The sequence below is a fragment of the Myotis yumanensis genome, unplaced genomic scaffold, assembly GCF_028538775.1.
Source record: "Myotis yumanensis isolate MYYU_CA2020_CCGP unplaced genomic scaffold, mMyoYum1.0.hap1 SCAF_2, whole genome shotgun sequence".
Lineage (NCBI taxonomy): Eukaryota > Metazoa > Chordata > Mammalia > Chiroptera > Vespertilionidae > Myotis > Myotis yumanensis.
Window position 1 is genome coordinate 20,015,821 of NW_027223753.1, and position 21,574 is coordinate 20,037,394.

A 21,574-nucleotide genomic window follows, 5' to 3' on the forward strand; every position below is an offset into this window, starting at 1 on the left:
CATAGATGGTGGGTAGCCACAAGATATGACAAATATCCACTGTAGGGTCCATAATTTAGTTTTTAAGGCCAAAAGTTTAAAAATTGCTGGTGTAGATGATCTCTAAGTTCCTTATCATGCTAACATCATTATTATCATAAACTAGTTTAATGAGTTATTTTCAAAAAATCTTTATTGTCAAGAGTATTACAGAAGTCTCCCTTTTTTTCCCCCCATTGCCCGCCTCCACCCTGTTCTCACCCTGCCCCAGGCTTTTACTACCCTATTTTCTGTGTCCTTAGGTAATGAATATATGCATATAAGTTTTTTAGTTGCCTCTTCTGACCCCCTCTCCCTACTTCCTGATGGGATTCATCTGTCTATTCCATGTTTCCATGCCTCTGGTTCTATTTTATTCATCAGTTTATTTTGTTCATTAGATTTCTTGTTCATTTATTTTAATTTTATTTATGTATTTAAAAAATATTATTATTGAGTTCAGAGAGGAAGGGAGAGGGAGAGAGAGAAACATCAACGATGAGAGAATCATTGATTGGCAGCCTCCTGCATGCCCCCTACTGGGGATTGAGCCTGCAACCTGGGCATGTGCCCTTGACCAGAATCAAACCAGGGACCCTTCAGTTTGTAGGCCGATGCTCTATCCACTGAGCCCAACCAGCTAGGGCAAATTATTTCAATTTTTAGATTCAATTGTTGGTAGATATGTATTTATTGCCATTTTATTGTTCATATATTTATCTCTTTTCTCTCCTCCTCTTCCTCCTCCTCCTCCTCCTCCTCCTCTTCTTTTTTCTTCTTTTCTTCCTCCTCCTTCTTCTTTTTCCTAAAGAAGACCCTTCAACATTTCATGTAATACTGGTTTGACAGTGATGAGCTCCTTTAGCTTTTTCTTGCCTGTGAAGCTCTTTATCTGACCTTCAATTCAAAATGATAGCTTTGCTGGGTAGAGTAATCTTGGTTGTAGGTCCTTGCTATTCACCACTTTGAAAACTTCTTGCCACTCCCTTTAGCTTGCAAAGTTTCTGTTGAGAAATCAGCTGATAGTCTTATGGGTGCTTCCTAGTGAGTAACTAGCTGTTTTTCTCTTGCTGCTTTTAAGATTGTCTCTTTGTCTTTAACTTTTGGCATTTTAATTAAGATGTGTTTTGGTGTGGGCCTCTGCACTTCCTGGACCTTAAAGTGTATTTCTTTCACCAAGTAGGGGAAGTTTTCATTCATTATTTCTTCAAATAGATTTTCAATATACTGCTCTCACTCTTCTCCTTCTGGCACCTCCATGATGCAAATGTTGGTACGTTTGAAGTTGTCACAGAGGCTCCTTACACTATCTTCAGATTATTTATTTTTTATTTTTTTGCTCTTCTGGTTGGGTGTTTTTAGCTTCCCCATAATCCAAATCACTGATTTAATTCTTGGAATCCTCTATTCTACTGTTGATTCCCTGTCAATGATTCTTAATTTCAGTTAATGTATCCTCCATTTCTGACTGGTCCATTTTTATGTCTTTGATGTTCTTACTAATTTCCTTGAAATTCTTACTAAAATCCTTGAAATTCTCACTAAGTCCCTTGAAACTCTCATTAAGATCCTTGAGCATCCTTATAAGCATTGTTTTGAACTCTGTATCTAGTAGATTACTTGCTTCCATTTCACTTAATTTTTTTCTGGATATTTCTTCTGTACTTTCATTTGTGACATGTTTCTTGTCTCCGCATTTTGGCTGCTTCCTTGTATTTGTTTCTATGTATTAGGTAGAGCTGCTATTCTCCTGGAATTGGTAGAATGACCTGTGTAGTAGGTGTCCTGTAGAGCCCAGTGGTTCAGCTTCCCCCATCACCTGAGCTGGGCACTCTAGGTGTTCTGCTTTGTGGGCTGTGTGTACTGTCTTGCTGTAGTTGAGCCTTGATTGCTGTTAGCATCACTGGGAGGCATTGACCTCCAGGCCAATTGGCTGTGAGTTCCAGCTGTGACTACAGTGGAAGAGATGCCATACAGGAGACACTTCTATGGAGCAGGACTTGCTTCCGTGGGGCTTTGGTGCTCTGAGTCTGTCCCTTGAGTGTATTGCTCATGGATGTGTAAGGTTGTAATCTGGCATGGTCTGAAGCTGTCCATTGGGTACACAGGCTCTGGGGCCCCCCTGGAGGTACAAAGTCAGCCACTGCCTTTGCTCTGCCTGAGGCCACCTAGCCAGAGATACAGAGTGATCTGCAGGTGTCTGCTACTTGTATTGGGTTCAAAAGTACCCAGAAGAGGCCAAGCTGTGAAGGAAGGCAGGCTGCTGCCAGTGCCAGACATGGGGCCTCTTATTGAGTGGTGTGGGGCTTGCTGACAACAGCTGCTGCTTGCCTGAGAGATTTTAAGAAAGTCTGAAGCCTGAGCCAGGACAGGCCATTCATAAGGAAAAGACTCTGCAGACCCTTGGGTGGGGCTGCAAATTAGGTAGGGTTGGAAATTGGGTGAGGCAGGGTCTCAGGGAATCACCAGGGTAGAGTGCACAGTGTGAGCCAGGTTGATGGAAACTCAGATATAGTGCCTGTCAGTCAGCTCTTCAGCAGGGGAGTCCTCAGCATAGGAACAGTGACCCTTCTAGCACTTTTGTCTAGGAGAAAGTTGTCTTGGCGTTCTTGTCCTGATGCCAATTTAGTTACTACCTATATATCCCTGGATCCTTTCAAGCTGCTGCCCCAGCACTGGAGCTTAGAGGAAGTGAGTTTGAGTAATTCTGTGTGCCAGCCCTTTAAGAGGAACTGTCTGGGTCTCCAACAGCCTCCATGTCACTTGGCTACAATCCCAGCTTGTCTTTATAGCCCAAAGTTATAGGGAGATTTCATCACAGCTTGGAATCCTGGGCTGAGGGGACAGGCTATTCATATGGAAAAGGGGCTGGGAGCCTTTGCTCCTCATGGGAGGCCTCTGCAGCCAAGATATCCTCCTGATTAAAAACACACCACACATGGGTGTTGGAACAGCCGGTTTCACGCATCTACCCTTCCTTTCATTACTGGTGTGCTTCTTTAAATCTCTAGTTGTAGGACTTCCATTCAGCCAGAGTTCAGGCGGTCCTGAATGATGGTTATTCTGTATTTTAGTTGCAATTTTGATGTGGTTGTGAGAGGCAGCGAGTCCTGGCATTTACCTAGGCCGCCAACTTGGTTTTCTCTCTCACTTTCATGAGTTCTTAACCCATAATATGAAGGAGCTAGATATGAGATTTACATGCATTATCTCATGCACTCTCTGTGATCCTAGTAAATAGATTCTATTATTATCCTGCCTCTCTGTGCCTTGGTTTCATTACCTGTAAGATAATTGCAACTATATCCATAAGGTTTTTTTTTCCTCAGGGATAAGGGAACATGTTGGGGTCCAATCCCAGCAGGCCCAGGGGTCCCCAAAGGTGTGGATGGAGTCGGCGAAGAAGGAATGACACGGAGACAGCCTTCAGTTGATCAGCAGCCTAGCCAGGATCTCTAGCCAGGATCTCCTGCCAAGTACTGGTCAGGATCTCCAGCGAAGTTCTGGTCCCATAAGGTTTTGTGAGTGTTAAATGGTTTGATACATGGCAGGGCGCTTGGTGGTGAGTAAGCACTAAATAATGACATTATATTCACCACCACCCTGACCAATATCCCTCCAAAGCTAATTTGTATCCCCAAATGTTTTGTGGAGTTCAGGGGATGAACTGCCTCCCTTCTCAAGCTGTCACAGAGTAGAAGGGCTGAGGGCCTGGGTTCTGTTTCCCTGAGATCTTTATCATCTTCCCATCCTTGCCTGGGCTGAACAGCTGTCAGAGAAGCCTTGGGGCAGGCCCAGAGACTCAGCCTGATGCTTGATCCTGGGTGGACCAACAAGTCAGAGTAAGACCTCAGCAACCCATATGGAGAGAAAGGGCAGTGAGAATGTGGGGGTGTGACTGGACACCAGGTGACTCAGAGGGCTCACTATCCAATCAGAGTCTCCCAGCCAGATATTTAAATGTGCAGGGAGGGCAGAGACACAGCACAGGGAGAGACCAGCTGGAGTCTGAGGTCAGGTTCCACTCGCAGCTCCACTCCAGCTTTGCTGATCTGTCTGAAGACCTCTGAGCCCACGGTGTTTCCATCTTAGAGGTGGGAAGGTGGGTGACTGGGTTTCCAGGGTCTCTCTACTCTGATCATCACTGGTGTTCACTTATAATGGGAGTCTGACCTCACCCTGAGGGCCTGTTGTGTGGCCCACTCAGAGCTGGGAAGTTTTGGCTGAGTGGGTCGTGGTAGCCATGGTTTGGAGGGACAGCTTCACAGGTTCTTCACCTGGCCTGAGATCTGAGCTGAGTTCTTCTCTTCCCAAAGGGATTTACCTGAAGCCCAAGACAACATAGATCCTGGTCCCCTGTGCTGGGCCTGAAGAAGCAGGTGATGATCGGCACCAGGTGAGTCTGGGGGTGGAGTGGGGCCCATGGGTGCAGCCCCAACTGCTGAAACAGAAGGACTGAGGCTGTAGGTGGCCCTCACTTAATTCTCTGGGATGGTGGCCAGTTGCTGTGCAGTGGCTGCTTTAGGGAACGCAGGTGCCAGTCCCAGCTCAGCTACTGACCACGTGGTGACCTTAGGCAAGTCCTTTCCTCTCTCTGGGTCACTTGTCCACATGTGTAAAGTGGAATGTTGGGCTAGATGACCCCCTGGCTCCCAGCTAGCCCTATAATCTAAAGATCGTGGACTCTGCACTTATCTTTTCTGTGGGTCACATTTCTCATCTGTGAATGGGAACATGTGTGTGCAGGAGCCTGGAAGAGGATGCCAACCACCTATGGTAGGTGCATGTTTTGTGTATCTTTTCAAAAATATGTTTTTATTGATTTCAGAGAGAGGAAGGGAGAGAGATAGAAACATCAATGATGAGAGAGAATGATCAATCCGCTGCCTCCTGCACACCTCCAAAGGAGATCAAACCCACGAATTAGTCATGTGCCCTGATGTGGTATCCAACCCTGATCCCCTGGTTCATGGGTCAATACTCAACCACTTAGCAACTCCAGCCTGGCAATTTTGTGCAACTTGTTTGGTTTCATACTAGGTCCCTGAAGCAGGCTGGGCCTGGCCAGTGGTCCATCCACAGATGGGAAAGTTCACAAGGGCTCCCCGGAGCTCTATGTGGCTGCATGGGAGGCCGAGGGCTTACTGGCCCAGGAACTCTGGCTCCACGGGCCAGCAGGGCGCTGGGAGGAGGAGGGAGGAGTGTCCTCATTGCAAGGCCTTTCCAGGATGCTGGGAGTGTCCCTGGCAGAGGGCTCTGATGGACAGTCAGGGGTGAGCACCACCCTCACCGACTCGAAGGAGAACGAAGGACGCTCCGGAAGCTCCTTGATGAAGGATATCATCCCCCTGGGGCCTGAGGAATCTGCCATGGAGGTGGTCTTGAAGAAGATCCGGGAGCTCTCTGATTCGGTGAGGGGAGAGGAGGGGGGGGGAAGGTCAAGGAGTGGGGAGTGGAGAGGGTGGGTCTCAGTCCCTACTTAGGTGAGGACAAAATAAGACTTTGTGTTTTATAAGTTAGTTTACTAGGTCTTACTGAATAGCTGTGTTCCCTGGTGGCATGGGATAGTTCTCCTTCCCCTTCTAGTCCCCCGCCAGCTCCTGGGATTTCACCCTGTGCCAAATGATCCGGGTGAGGGTTGGAGAGTCCAGGCCCCCATAAAGCATTAATGCCAGAGGTCTTGATCCAGCATCTAGAAGGGTTCAGGAATCTGGAGAAGGTGCTGTGCATAGATTATTCAAGAGTCCAGAGACGAAACATAATTTTGAAAGGCATTATGGGGAGTCAGAGAAGACTTAGCTAAAGGAACTAAGTTGTCCTTGTCTCAGGACCAGTTGCTATTTATTAACACAATTTATCTCAAGGCAAGTTGGAGATATACACATCAAAGGGTAGGGTTAGGTACAGAATTCATTGTCAGATTAGGGAATTGCCTTCGGCTGTTCAGGTGTTTGGCCAGTAGGAGGCAAGAACATGTAGATTGAGATGCCCTTACCTGCCTGGCAGCAAACAATCATTTAATGCATCCTTTTCAGGTTTTGGGAAATGCTCTCAGCCATCTCCAGATGATTCAGCCCTGCTGACATGCTGTAATTGGCTTCCAGCATTACTGAATAGCTGTGTTCCCTGGTGGCATGGGATAGTTCTCCTGTCCCCTTCTAGTCCCCCACCAGCTCCTGGGATTTCACCCTGTGCCAAGTGATCCGGGTGTGGGTTGGAGAGTCATTACGCCCATTTGGTCTATAAAGCTTGTTGCCCTCTTGTCTTCCTGTTGTAAGAGTTAGAAGATCAAGGCTCAAATCCTACCATTGCCATGTAGTAGCTATTGACTTTGAGAAAAAGATTCATATTGTAGTGCACCTGACACCTGTATAATTTTTTAACCAGTGTCACCCCAATGTATTCAAGAAAAAGGAAAAAAATAAAAAGATTTTAGAGCCACAGTTTCCTCTTTTCCTAACTGGGTAACAGCAGCACTTGCCGCATGGAGACCCTGTGAGGATTCACTGAAGTGACACAATGCCCAGCCTTTCTTGCCTCTCTCTCTGCCTTGGCAGGACCACCGAGACCCCTTCATGGTGGGCGACCTGGGAGTGTTGGCCAGCCGCCACCAGGCCTTCTGCCAGGCCCTGCCAAGGGTCTCGCCCTTCTATGCGGTGAAGTGTAACAGCAGCCCCTGGGTGCTGCGTGTCCTGGCCGCCCTGGGCACCGGCTTCGACTGTGCCAGCCAGGTGAGCCTGGGCCACAGCCAGTTTCCTCATTCATAGGCCTGACGGTTCCTGGAGGAAAAAGGCCAGTTGCCAGGTGTCTCAAAGTGGGGACAGCAGCCCATGAACAGTGGCTGATGTGTGTGGTGCCCAGTTGTTTGTGAAAGAATAAATGAATGAACTGGGTGTGGTGCACCCTCCACTGGTCTAGGTGAGGAGGGCAGTCAGCCTGAGCTAAGGAGTGGAGGGAACATGCGCTTTCATCCCCAGACCCCGTTCTGTCCTGGCCCAGCCATTTCACTGGAGCCTCAGTTTCTTGGTCTTTAAAATGGGTTCAACTATATATTCCTCAGAGCAGTCTAGAAGCTTAAGTAGCACAATATGTGCCCAGCGCTGTGCCAGATGCACAGTAGGGAATCAGTAGGGGACAGCCCCTCATGCCCATGGTTCCTGTGCCCAAAAAGCAGGGCAGCAGGGAGGCAGTCCCTTACTCTGGCTTTGCCCATGGCAGGGGGAGCTGGAGCAGGTGCTGGGTCTGGGTGTGGCCCCCTCACGCATCATCTATGGCAACCCCTGCAAGCCCATCTCCCACCTGCAGTATGCTGCCCGCCATGGGGTGCAGCTCCTGACCTTCGACAGTGAGGAGGAGCTGACCAAGGTGGCCCAGCACCACCCTGGGGCCAGGTGAGACCAGCAGGGCTGCAGGCAGGTGGGGACAGGGAGGAAGTTCTGGCAAACTGACTTGGGCCTCAGCAAGGAGATGAAGGCTGTTCTGTGGTGACTAGGAGATGCCCAAGCAGCAAAGAGCAAGAATTTGCCAGGTGTCCCAGTGCCCTCCCTGGTGCCCACTCATGTCAAAGATTCCCTGTGTCTGCAGAGGCGCTGGCAGAGCCTGGCATTAGGAGGTCTGGAGTCAGCAACCTCATGGGAAAAGCACTCGTAGGATTCAGGAAGACCAGGGGTCACATTTCTGACTTACTTGTCGCATCTGTGTGTTCTTGGGAAAGTTATTTAACGTCTCTGATCCTGTGACAGGAGGTCTGCTGAAGGGATGCTTATAATTTTATCTTTTTCCTGATTTTTCTTGCCTGAGCAGAAGTCTCTAAGAAGTAGTGTAGCCCTAACTGGTTTGCCTCAGTGGATAGAGTGTCGGGTCTGTGCACTGAAGGGTCCTGGGTTAGATTCATGTCAAGGGCACATGCCCCGGTTGGAGGCTTGATCTCCAGTAAGTGGAGTACAGGAGGCAGCCGATCAATGCTTCTCTCTCTTCATTGGTGTTTCTATCTCTCTCTTCCTCTCCCCTCCTTTCTGAAATCAATAAAAATATATTTTAAAAAATTTAAAAAGTATTGTGTTCCCTCCCTGAACCTCCATGGCTGGACAGTCCAGAGGACCGAGGAGTTTGGGTGGGGGCAGCAAGCATTCAGGCTTAGGGTTCATGTGTCTAAGAATGCCTTTCACCTCACACCCCCTCCCAGGCTGGTCCTTCGACTGTGGACCGAGTACAGCCAGAGCCTCATCCTCATGATCTCCAAGTTTGGGGCCAGCCTGGAGCTGTGTGGACACTTGCTCAAGTCCGCCCGAGACCTAGGCCTGGCTGTGGTGGGAGCCAGGTAAGAGCACGGACTCTCCCTCCTGCAAAGCCGGGCTCCTGGTCCCCACGCCTGTCTGCGGCCTCTGACTCCCTGGGTGCCCTAGGGTCAGTGTGGCCCCTCTGGGCCTCCGGTGGCTCCCTGTGGTCCTCAGAAGAGGAGGTGGGTGTCAGCTGCTGGGAGGGTGGGGCAGGCAAGGCACTGGCCTTGGGTGTAAAATTTAACGGGGTGCCGAAAACTTTGTACTCCAGATAAATAATGTTTAATACAGTATTTAAAAAATTAATGCAGAAAAAATCCATGATGAGAGAATATGAAATTTTAAATCAAGACAGGATTGGCATCTGATTTTTCTTTTCCTTATGGGTCCAATTACTGTTAACTAATCTTGTCTTTAAAGTTTTTGTATATTTTTATTGCTTAAAATATTACAAAGAGTAGTACATTTGTCTCCTTTTTTCCCTCCTTGACCTTCCTAACATTTTTGTATTTTATTCATCATGGATATTTTTGCATCAGCAAGTTTGATCCCTTGATGGGGTGTGTACAGGATGCAACCAATTGAGGTCTCTCTCTCACTCGTTCTTCCTCTCTCTCTATAGATGAGAAGCTGGGTGCACAAAATTTGTGCACTAAGGGAGGGGGTGTCCCTCAGCCCAACTGCACCCTCTTCAATCTGGGACCCCTCAGGGAATTCTGACTGCCTGTGGGATCAGGCCTAAACTGGCAGTCAGACATCCCTCTCACAATCTGTAACTGCTGGCTCCCAACTGCTCGCCTGCCTGCCTGATTACCCCCTAACCATTCCCCTGCCAGCCTGATCGATGCCTAACTGCTCCCCTGCCAGCCCGGTCACCCCCAACTGCCTTCCTCTTGGCTTGGTCTCCCCCAACTGCCCTCCCCTGCCGGCCTGATCACCAACAACTGCCCTCCCCTGCTGGCCATCTTGTGGTGGTCATCTTGTGATGACATGGGCATGGCCATCTTGTGACCACATGGGGGGGCCGCCATTGTGTGCGAGGGCATGATGGTCAATTTTCATATTACCTCTTTATTATACACGATAGTGCATGAAGGATACTTACGTTGATTGCTCAGAGCTTTGGTGCCCCCTTGAATGTTGAACCTGAGGAGCATCCTCCCTCACCTCACCCCACCTGCCCCTGATTGGGTCCTCTGCGCCCCCTGGTAGATGGTTTGAGATTTGGGGTTCAGATCACTTGCATTCCAAGGAGGAGGAGAAGAGGAACCCCTGCCCCGAAGCTTTGGGAGGGGTAGCTAAGAGAGGTGACTGTGCCACAACCACGACAGCCTCAGCTCATGGACTGTCATATGGTGTGTGTCTCTGGGACCCCCATGGGCACAACCAAGGCTGTGGCTCCTGTGAGTGCCCACCAGCTCCATGTAGTCATGTGTGTCCCCGTGTCTGTGTCCGTGCTGGTTCACACTGTGCCTGTGTGGCTGTTTCCCAATGTGTATCTCCTCCTGCTGACCCTTGCATTTCCTCGTGTGTTTCTGCACCTGTCACTCCACCTGTGCTCAGCTTCCACGTGGGCGCAGGCTGCCAGAATCCTGCCCGCTTCGCACAGGTCATCGCCGACAGCCGGCGTGTGTTTGAGATGGGACGTGGGGTCGGGCATGACATGAGCCTCCTGGACATTGGAGGGGGCTTCCCTGGAGTGGAGGGCTCTGAGCCGGAGTTTGAGGAGGTAAGAGGGGAGGAGGAGAGGGCGTCTGGGGGACCCAGCCGGGGTTTATTGCACAGAGTGTGTGTGTGTGTACAGGGAGCTCTTGAACCTCAGTCATGTGCCTGCATGTAGCTGGGCTTTGTGTTGGTTGAGAGGTCTCTGACTCTACATACGTGGCATGTGCACATATACGAGTGTGTGTGTGTGTGTGTGTGTGTGTGTGTGTGTGTGTGTTTGCATGGGAGCATGCGGTTCTGTACCTTCTACAGATGTGTTGGTTCCTACCCCTGGTAAGGCTACAGTCAGATAGAGGTTTCCTTACTGTATCCCCCACACCCAGGAGACAGTTTCTCATTGCTGATCACGTATTGATTTCAATGTTTCCAAGTCAGATCTCATGGTGCTACAGCCTGGTCACTAGGCTTGTGCCCTCGGGCACTTCTCTCCTCTGGGCCACAGTCTTGACCTGTTTCCTCCCCTGCACAAGGGGATGCTGACACCTTCCCACAGAGCTGTCAGGGGAATGAAGAGAGAAGACGCAGGGAAAGACCCGCACAGGGACTGGCCTCACAGGGCTCGGGTCTGTCCCCACAGATGGCGAGAGTGATCAATGCTGCCCTGGCCCAGGACTTCCCCGAGGGGACCGGCATGGAAGTCATTGGGGAGCCAGGCCGCTTCTATGCGGCACCTGTCTGCGTGGCCGCTGTCAACATCATCGCCAAGAAGGCTGTGCTGCAGCCTGGTGGGTGGGCCCGGACTGGGCAGGGAGCGCTCTGTCCAGGGGTCCCCAGGCCTTGGGGGCAGGAGGGCCAGAGGGTCTGAGTTCCCTTCCGGTTTCCTCATTCTGGGGAAACATGCTTTGATTTAGCTGCAGGATAGAGCCTGTTAGTAACGTTACTGTGTTGTTCTCAGAGAGCCTGGAGGGAGGCATTGAGGGTCTTTATTCTTCCTGTGTCTGGAGGGGAAGTCTAAGAGCATAGCTCATGGGCCACAGCCTCCCCTGCTGGTATGCACTTTACTGTTTCCAAGCAAGCATTTTCTAACAGGCGTGGAGTTTTAGAACCCAAGTTCTAGTGAGTAAATAGTATTTGTATAACATACATATGAGGAAATATTGTCGGTACCATGGCCTGGAGGTTAAGGGTGACATTTGTAGGGTAACAGTAAATGATATTGAGTCAACCATCTCAGGAGAGTTATTGATTGTTTGTTATTTGGAGGAAGGGGTTGGGGGGGGTTGCTGTTCTCACAAAGGGAGCTAAGTAGAAACTCAAGTGCATGTTAAGCTAGAATAGACTCACCCTCTGGGTTAGTGCCCTTTACTTTGAAATGTTATGACCATCATATCAATACTTCTAAATAACTTTTATTTTATTTTTAAAATATACTTTTATTGATTTCAGAGAGGGCAAGAGAGACAGAAACATCAATGATGAGGGAGAATCCCTGATAGGCCAAGCCTTGCACATCCCACACTGGGGATTGAGCCCACAACTCAGGCAGGGTGCCCTGACCGGGAATCGAACCATGACCTCCTGGTCATAGATTCATGCTCAGCCACTGAGCTACACCAGCCAGAATCTAAGTCATTTTAATCTGTTTCCTTATCCTTTGGACAAATGCCCTACACACACCTTTGTAACCCTAAAGGCACGGGGGTCCACTAATTTCATTTCCTCACAAAGTGTCTCATTAGAGAATGTTGTGATTTGGGGCATATGATTTCTGCCACCATTTAACAAAAGCCTGAGTTATGCATATTATGGCTTATCATTGTTGTCTTCACAATAGCATGAGCTGCCAGTGGTTAAGGATCTATTATGTGAGCAATTACTGTTTTACCTCATTTCTGCTCAGCCCTCCTGTGAGGCAGTTTGGGGCCATTCCCATTTTGCAGGCAGAGATCTGGAGGCTCAGAGAGAGGAAGTGACTGTCCAAGGCAGCACAGCCAGCTCGTGCACGGCGGCGCCAGGTCTGTCTGACCGCGAGGCTGCTGCCCTTGTGTTTGCAGACATGCCAGCCGACAGAGTGCCCAGCCTCAGGGCTGCCATGACTAACCCATGACCAACTGGCTTAGGGACAAGTGGGGCTGTGGGCACAGGAGGCAGGATCAGTGCTGGCAGCTGAGAGAGAGCGGGGACAGGAGGACTCACACCAGAGAGAAGATGGTAGTGGAGGTGGTGGAGGTGGTGGGAGGCGGGGACCCAGGGAGAGGAAACCAATAATCAGAAAGATCTGGGCATCTAAATGCTCAAAGGGTATGGGATGGCCCAAGTACCCACAGAAACCAGTTGGAAATATTAAGGACATCAATGTCTAAGGACGGGCTAGGAGTGGTTGTTCAGAAAGTGGTTGGTAGTAGTTCATGTCCTAGGGTCTGGGGCTGTAGGTGAGCATCAGCTCAATGTACATCGGAGTGTGACGGAGCTGGGGAGAAGCCGCCACGTGCTCAGTGAGGCATCAACAGAGGCAGAGTGTTTAAAGGAATGGAGGTGACGATTACGCTGCTCTCTGACTGTGAGAGCCGGGCACTGACAGGGGCACTAATCCCAGCCCTGCCCCATTCTCCTGTGTAACTTCTGGCAAGACTCAGTGTCCTCAAATGTACAGTAGTGTTCATTGTCCCTACTCAGAGTGTCGTGAGGAGGATGAAATGATTTAATATGTGCACACAGGTTGGAACAATGCCCGGGTTACTTGTACAATCATTGTTAGTGGCAGTAGCAGCCACAGCACTCTGATGAGGTGCTAGGTGGGGCAGAGGAGCCGTGGGAGCCCAGAGAACAGGCCGGAATCTTGCAGGGGACCCGGGGAGGCTCCTGAAGCAGGACACAAGGGTTATCCAGTGCTGGGCAGAGGGTCTGGGCCGGTGTTAAGGGTGCGGGACTCAGTGTTGACCGTCAGTGGTGAGACCTGGCTGAGCACGGTCCTGTCCTCTCCCCTCTCCCAGGAGGCCACCGGAAACTGTTGTACTATCTCAACGAGGGCCACTATGGCACCTTTCGCTCCTTCCTCAGGGATCATGTCCCCAGGATGCCAATTGTGGTGAAGGTAAGGGGATCCTTGTGTGGCTCTGGCACCTCCCAGACCTGATAGCAGTGAGTTCAGCCCCTTTCCCTGTGAGGCAGCGATCCCTCTGTGAGGTGCAAGGGGGCAGGGTCTTAGACTACACATGGCTTTATAGATTGTCATACCATGTGCGTGTACAAGGATGTGCACAGGCAAGCCTGTTTGTATTTGCATGCGCACTTCTGTGTGTGTGCATTTTGTGTGTGAGCATGCTGACTGACACCTGTGCAGGTAGGTGGGTGGATGGGTATATGGTTCTGTGTGGGTGTGTGCGCACATAGGTTTGCCTCTGGGTTTCCATGTGATCTCTCTGTATGCACTGTGTGTGTGTGTGTGTGTGTGTGTGTGTGTGACCAGAATCCTTGAATGCTGGAGATGCAGGAGTCCTACGAAATGGAGGTTCTCCAACTTGCTTCACAGTTGACTCATCTGGGAAGCTTCCAAGGACCCCGATGCCGAGGCGAAGGCCCAGGCGATTGAAACCAGGCCTCTCCTGGGTTGGGACGTGGCATCAATCCTTTGTTAAACCTCCTCCATTGTGACTCCAATAGCAGCTGAGTTTGACCCAGTATTTTGAGTGATTACTGACTGAAATCTTTTGCTTTTATAGATAGGAAACGGAGGCCCCATGTGTGTGTGGCCTTGAGAATTAGCAGGGCTAGGATGTGTCACTTGAGTGAATATAAGCTCCATGAGGGCCGGGTCAAGAGCAGTGCCTGGCACATAGGGACTGGCTGGTGTGAGTGACTGCCAGTGTCCTTGCTGGTGCCTGGGGTTGCTCTGCTGGCCGAGGGTATGGGCTGGGAAGGTGGGTTGGGGGCAGGAGTTCTTCCTTCTCTGACTCCCCACCCCTGTGTCCCTGCAGGAGCTCTGCTCAAAGCCGCCCCTCTTCCCCTGCATCCTTTATGGTCCCACGTGCACTGCCTTTGACACGTTCTACAATGAGGAGGTGCAGCTGCCTGAGCTGGACGTGGGTGACTGGCTCATCTTCCCCTCCATGGGCGCCTACAGTTCAGTCCTGAGCTCCACCTTCAATGGCTTCCAACCTGCGTCCATCTGCTACATGATGGGACCTGAGCTCAGGTATCTGGGTGGGACAAGATGGAGGCTCTCAGGGGGATCTGAGGTGGCTGATCTTTGGTATGTCAGGCCCATGAAATACTGTACTCCCCTCACTGTCCCAGCAACAGTCTGACTGATCTTTGACACTGTCCAGGGGGTTGACTCTGTTACTGCCCCTAGCAGGGGTGGACATGAGAGCTCTCCAGTGTAGATGCTTTGTGGGCAGAAGCAGGCAGCACTATGGCCCCAGCTGACCCTAATCCATGGCCAAACCCCCACTCTGCTCTGATATTTTTTGTCTGTTCTCTGGTTTTCTCATCAGATGTCCCTTCCCTACCAGCCTCAGGCTCCCTCACAGGCTCTGCCCAAAGGCCCCTGTCTGCCCAACCTAGGGTTCACTCCGAGGGGTAGTGGAGAGGGCTCTGGAACACCCCTTTATTGGTACAACCTTTCCACAGGAGCCTGCTGGAGACAGCGCCTTGAGCTGGGACATGGCAGCTTGGAGCCGCTCCAGACACCTCGGTGTGTCCACATGGGACAGCTTGGGGGTGGAGGTGGAGGTGGAGGTGGGGGTGCGATAGGGGATGGGGAAGAATAACCCAGGGAAGCAGAGGTTTGGGTGCCTTTTAAATGATAAGGCAACTTTTCAGGTTCAAAACTGTGAACTCTAGGCTAGTTCCTCTTCCTGCTCTTAACACCTTAGGCCCGGGGATTGGGTTGGCTGAGAAACTGGTGTTATTACAACACCCACCCCCCCCTGAAGGCCATATCCTGGAATGGCCACTACCTTTCAATCAGTTAATGAGCCTGCATTGTTCCTGAATGGTTTACATGACCTATGTGCCCCCCCAGCTCTAGTGGTGAAAGCACTGGCTCTGGAGTCAGACAGGCCTGGACTGAATCCAGGCTCCACCACACACTGGCAGTGTGCGCAGAGCCCCAGTCTCTCCATCTGTGGGGTGAGGATGATATGAGTACCCTCCTTGAAAGGTTGTTGAGGGGATTAAGTCACCTAATGCTAGTCTTCTTTCAAGGTCCGTCCCTTCATGTCTAGGGCCTGACCCTGGCTGGTCCTGATCCTGGGCCCTTCCTGCTCAGAGGCCACTCCCATCTTCAGGGAGCAGGCACAGCATCTGGCCACACAGCTAATGGGTCAGCCACATGGTGTGTCTGATCTGTCCTTAACCTTAAGAAACCCCCACGTTGGGAGGTTGGATGGACAAGGTTTGGATACAGCCAACTCCAATGTAGGGCAGAAGCTAGTGTGTGTCTCCCAGGCACACTAAAACTTTAAAAACAATATTTAAGAAGTTCTGAGCACTAAAAGAGAATGTGTCCTACAGGGAAGGATGTTTGCAGAGGTGGGGATAGAGGCATAGTATGATGATCTGTCATGGCGCTGCAGCAAGCGAAGGCGGAGTGGGTCTCAGAGGCTAAAGCCACTCACCTGTGTCCAGTGTTCTTTTAAACTCCACCTGATGAGACTTCTTTGATCCACAGCTTCTGCAAATGTTTCTCCCCATCCATCAATCTTGCTGTTGCCTCCATTCAGCCACGACCAGAGGAATCTTTTTTAGCATCTGTGGGCTGAAGAGATTGCTCCCCAGATATCTGAGGAGAAGAGATGGACTGCAGATGCCACCTAAGGAAGCCAGAAAGCTCACACAGCCCTTAGAGCAGGGGTTCTCAACCTTCCTGATGCCGCGACCCTTTAATACAGTTCCTCATGTTGTGGTGACCCCCAATTTCATTGTTACAAATTGAACATAATTAAAGCATAGTGATTAATCACAAAAACAATATGTAATTATATATGTGTTTTCCGATGGTCTTAGGCGACCCCTGTGAAAGGGTTGTTCGACCCCCAAAGGGGTTGCGACCCACAGGTTGAGAACCGCTGCCTTAGAGCATGTGTTACTCATTCCTCTATTCCCAGCTTCTAAAAATGTGGGGTGGAAATATCCACCCTTACCCCTCAGAGGTGTCTGGAAATACAAATATGAGTGGGCTTTAGGTAAACATAAAGCTTTATTCAGATGCAAGAGCTGTTAATGTGTTTTATGTCTTGCCCTGTAAGTGCTGTCTTATGGAATTTTGCTATCCATCCATCCATCCATCCATCCCTCATTCATCCATCCTTTAAATACCATCCATTTAAACATTGATCCATCCATCCATCCATCCATCCACTTGTCCATCCATTCATCCATCCATAATCTATTCATCCATTCATCCTCTGATTCATCCATCCACCTACCCATCCATCCACCTATCCATTTATCCATCCATCCATCCATCTATCCATCCATCCATCCATTCATCCATCCATTTGTCCATCTATCCATCTACCCATCCATTCATCCATCCACCCAACTGTCCATCTATTCATAAAATAAAATGTGATGTCCTACTCTGCTGCAGGCCAACGCATAACAGCATTAGGATGAAAGTGCAAAAGAAACACGGGAAGGCCAATGGACCTTGATCTCTGCAGGGCTGAAATCAGCATGAGATTGCTCCTGCTGTGATTGCAATGGCTCCAGGCGATTTCCTGACTGATCATCTTTACATTGTCTATTAAATTTTACCTTTGATTCTATCTGCTCTGCCTGTGTGCATTGCTAAAGGGCAAATGTGTAACCAAACTGAATAAAAAGCAGGCAGGACCCAGACTTGTGGTTCCTCTTCTTGAAAGAGGTTCCACCTGGCCCCCCAGGCCTTCAAACTTCATTTTTCTTGTATAGAGTCTTCATTGTGTGTCAGTCCTCCTACAAGTCATCGCGAACCCACTGTGCAGGTAGTGGCATTACTCTGTGTCTGCCACTGTTCTAGGCCCAGGAGCTTACCTTCCAGTTGGAAAAACAAAAACAAAAACAAACAGAGCAGGATAAAACATATAAATAAGTGATAAAATGAAGTGAAAGCAACAAATGTTGTGAAGAAAAATTAAAATAAGGCAAAGGGATAGGGAAGAATAGAGGATGGTGCTGTTTTAGGTAGAGGGACAGGAAGTATCTCTGAGGGTTAACTGGGTCAGAGAGTGCCAACATTAAACACAGAAAATCCAAAAAAGGCAAAGGGTCCTGTGTGGGTGAGCAGAGTGAGTGAGAGGAGGTATTGGGAGATGAGGAAGGAGGAGGGTCCAGGGGCTCAAACCTCCTGGTGAGTCAGGGCTTTGACTGTTCTGAGTGGGAGGGGAGGCCCTGGAAGGTTTGAGCAGGTGAGTGCAGTGAGAGAATGCAGAGAACTTGAGGGGCTCCTGCCAACTCCCCGCAAATGCTGGGTTGTCACAGTTTGGGTAGCGAGAAGGACCAGCCTCAGAACAGACTGTAAAGATCGAGTAAGGAGAATTTGCTGAGGGGTTAGATGTGGGGTCTGAGCAGAGTGGAGTCAGGAAGGACTCCATGGCTTTTGGTCAGAGCAATCCACAAATGGGGATGCTAGGGGTGAGGGGAGAAGCAGCTTAGGGGGTTCGAGTCATGAGCTCAGTTTGGACAGGCAGGTTTGAGAAGCTCATTCAACTGCTAAATATAGTCAGATGTGAGCAACTGGTTTCAGGGCAGAGGTCAGAGATGGACATGAAAGAGAGGTATGGACATGGGAGAGAGGTATGAACATGAGAGAGAGGTATGAACATGGGAGAGAGACATGAACAAGGGAGAGAGGAATGAACATGGGAGAGAGGTATGAACATGGGAGAGAGGTATGGACATGGGAGAGAGGTATGGACATGGGAGAGATGTATGGACATGGGAGAGAGGTATGGACATGGGAGAGATGTATGGACATGGGAGAGAGGTATGGACACGGGAGAAAGGTATGGACATGGGAGAGAGGTATGGATATGGGAGAGAGGTATGGACACGGGAGAGAGGTATGAACATGGGAGAGAGGTTTGGACGTGGGAGAGAGGTGTGGACATGGGAGAGAGGTATGAACATGGGAGAGAGGTATGAACATGGGAGAGGAGTATGAACATGGGAGAGATGTATGGACATGGCAGAGAGGTATGGACATGGGAGAGATGTATGGACATGGGAGAGAGGTATGGACATGGGAGAGAGGTGTGGACATGGGAGAGAGGTATGAACATGGGAGAGAGGTATGAACATGGGAGAGGGGTATGAACATGGGAGAGAGGTATGGACATGGGAGAGAGGTGTGGACATGGGAGAGAGGTATGGACATGGGAGAGAGGTGTGGACATGGGAGAGAGGTATGAACATGGGAGAGAGGTATGAACATGGGAGAGGGGTATGAACATGGGAGAGAGGTATGAACATGGGAGAGATGTATGGACATGGGAGAGAGGTATGAACATGGGAGAGGAGTATGAACATGGGAGAGAGGTGTGGACATGGGAGAGATGTATGGACATGGGAGAGAGGTATGGACATGGGAGAGATGTATGGACATGGGAGAGAGGTATGGACATGGGAGAGGAGTATGAACCTGGGAGAGAGGTATGGACATGGGAGAGAGGTATGAACATGGGAGAGGAGTATGAACATGGGAGAGAGGTATGGACATGGGAGAGATGTATGGACATGGGAGAGATGTATGGACATGAGAGAGAGGTATGGACATGGGAGAGAGGTATGGACATGGGAGAGGAGTATGAACCTGGGAGAGAGGTATGGACATGGGAGAGAGGTATGAACATGGGAGAGGAGTATGAACATGGGAGAGAGGTATGGACATGGGAGAGATGTATGGACATGGGAGAGATGTATGGACATGAGAGAGAGGTATGGACATGGGAGAGAGGTATGGACATGGGAGAGGAGTATGAACATGGCAGAGAGGTATGGACATGGGAGAGATGTATGGACATGGGAGAGAGGTATGGACATGGGAGAGAGGTGTGGACATGGGAGAGAGGTATGAACATGGGAGAGAGGTATGAACATGGGAGAGAGGTATGGACATGGGAGAGAGGTATGGACATGGGAGAGGAGTATGAACATGGGAGAGATGTATGGACATGGGAGAGATGTATGGACATGGGAGAGAGGTATGGACATGGGAGAGAGGTGTGGACATGGGAGAGAGGTGTGAACATGGGAGAGAGGTATGAACATGGGAGAGAGGTATGGACATGGGAGAGAGGTATGGACATGGGAGAGGAGTATGAACATGGGAGAGATGTATGGACATGGGAGAGATGTGTGGACATGGGAGAGATGTATGGACATGGGAGAGAGGTATGGACATGGGAGAGAGGTATGGACATGGGAGAGAGATATGGACATGGGTGTTATCCACTGGATGGATGTTACGTTTCCATCTTAGTCAGGAAGTGAGAGTCCATAGAGAAGATGCAAGTCATGGAAACAAAGAGAAGAAACATTTTAAGAAGAAACCTTCAACTGTGCTTGGGTGGGGTGAGGGCTGAGAATAGAATTGGGAAAGCAGAGGCCATTGGTGATCTTACCATGAGGTTTCAATGGCAGGGAGGTTGGTGCAGTAAGATCCAGAGAGCATGGGGGGTGGGGGGGCGTAGAGCCGGCTCCTCTCCCAGGGAGCTGTGGTGCAGGAAACGGGGTGGCTGGAAGATGCTCCTGTAGGGTCATGAGTGTTTATTTTAAGAGGAGATTATATCTTGTTTGTAGATCATGGGACTGATTAATAGAGTGGGTAATGAAGACGCAGATGAGAGAGGAAAGAGTCCCAACAGCAAAATCCTTGGGTGGGTGGGAGGGGTTAGTGTCCTGGGTGTGAGGGGAGGGTGTGCCCCAGATGGGAGCTGGGACAGTGCCTCCTGGTACAAGAGGAAGGCAGCGCACACTGAGGGCACAGGTTGGTAGGAGAATGTGGGATTCTCTTCTGATTGTTTCTTTTCTCAGTGAAAGAAGAAACAAGATCATGGCCAGGGGAGAGGAGGGAGAGGGGTCCTTGTGTTTTGAAGAAAGGCTTATTTTCCCAGAGATGGGAAAATCACAAGAGTGGGAAACTGAATGAACCAGTGAAATAGAGTCCCATTGCCAGCTCAGGTACCCACTCCAGGTTTGAGGATGTCGGTTTAGAGCAGCGGTTCTCAACGTGTGGGTCGCAACCCCTTTGGGGGTCGAACGACCCTTTCACAGGGGTCGCCTAAGACCATCAGAAAACACATATATAATTACATATTGTTTTTGTGATTAATCACTATGCTTTAATTATGTTCAATTTGTAACAATGAAATTGGGGGTCACCACAACACGAGGCACTGTATTAAAGGGTCGTGGCATCAGGAAGGTTGAGAACCACTGGTTTAGAGTGAGGCTGGCCACGTGTTGTTTCTTCTTCAGCCACCTTCAGCCGCTGAGTGCAGGTGCAGAATGGGGAGGGAGGGGGGAGTAAAGGGGGAGGAGACTGCTTGGAGTGTAAGGAGCTCATGGGGGTCCCAGCAAGTGTAGGCTCCACCAATGTCTGGCTACCCCAGGGCTTCGAGCCCCTGCAGTCCTCAAAGCCTTTTCTTGACCCTCCATGCTGTCCTTCCACATTCTTTATCTGCTGGGTTCTCACAATGACCCTGTGAGTTCATAAGGACCCCCCACAAGATAGAAGGCAATTACCTGGGTCACGCAGCCAGTAAGTGGCCGAGCTGGACTTGAATTCAAATGTCAGTTCAGTGTCCTTCCTTCTGGGTAGCAGGGGCATGGGCATGGTGTTGAAGAAAGTCTTGCACTTCAGATGGTGAAAATGAGCGGACTTGGTTGCCGGGACATTACATTTTAGGTGTTTTGTGCTCTAGGTGGCCCAGGCCTTGTCATGATTCAACCACAGTATCCTGCTGCCACCCATTGGTCACTATGAGTGTTGCACCCAAAGAGACCCTGGATTTGCTTAGCTAAAGATCCGTCTGGGGGGCCAACAATACATTGTTGAAAAGGGCTAGAGAGAAATTCTCACCCCCTGTTGATAAATGAGGAGATGGAAGTCCAGGGAGATGACTTCCAAAAGCCAGCTGCGCTTGCCTACTCTATCCATTCAGTAGTTCACTCATTTAATAACTAGGCACTGGGATTTAGCAGAAAATAAGGCAGAGGAGACCATTGGTCTTCTAGAGCTGCCATTCCTCATGGGGGGTGGGGGAAGGGACAGATACTAAACAAGTAAATAAACCAGGTAATGATAGATTTGGTGGATTCTGTGGAGTAATTAAGAGAGAGTAAGTAGTCAGGAGATGACATTCGAGCGGAGACCCAATGGCTGGGAGGCTTAGGGAAAGACACTCCGAGACAGCACTGCAAAGGCCCTGAGGCTCTGAAAGGTCTGAGCAGGTTCCAGAACAGGTGGAGCCCACCGATGCCCCGGCCCTCGGTTATCCAGGTAGAACGTGTAGAGAGGTCCGAGTGGAATGTTCTCCCAGGGGGGTCATGCCATGGACCTTCTCTCAATTAGTCCACAGCATTTCCCACCCCACCCCCCTTAGTTACTGTACACAGCTGACCAC

General features: G+C 50.0%; 1 protein-coding gene across 3 annotated transcripts in view; it reads left to right on the forward strand.

The window, feature by feature from the left end:
* Positions 1-16,803, forward strand: part of LOC139003104 (antizyme inhibitor 2-like) — a 36,482-nt gene extending 19,679 nt beyond the window's left edge. The window contains exons 1-12 of one of the 3 annotated variants that reach the window (XM_070404587.1): positions 4,050-4,120; positions 4,335-4,414; positions 5,246-5,429; positions 6,576-6,749; positions 7,237-7,409; positions 8,204-8,338; positions 9,861-10,026; positions 10,600-10,747; positions 12,956-13,056; positions 13,940-14,157; positions 14,595-14,658; positions 15,637-16,803. In XM_070404587.1, the coding sequence (XP_070260688.1) occupies positions 4,401-4,414; positions 5,246-5,429; positions 6,576-6,749; positions 7,237-7,409; positions 8,204-8,338; positions 9,861-10,026; positions 10,600-10,747; positions 12,956-13,056; positions 13,940-14,157; positions 14,595-14,619 (1,338 nt within the window). In that variant the 5' untranslated portion in view covers positions 4,050-4,120; positions 4,335-4,400 and the 3' untranslated portion in view covers positions 14,620-14,658; positions 15,637-16,803. Of the gene's footprint in view, positions 1-4,049; positions 4,121-4,334; positions 4,415-5,245; positions 5,430-6,575; positions 6,750-7,236; positions 7,410-8,203; positions 8,339-9,860; positions 10,027-10,599; positions 10,748-12,955; positions 13,057-13,939; positions 14,158-14,594; positions 14,659-15,636 lie in introns of those variants that run through there. The other 2 variants (XM_070404589.1, XM_070404588.1) reach the window with 2 other exon arrangements.
* The last annotated feature ends 4,771 nt before the right edge of the window (positions 16,804-21,574 follow it).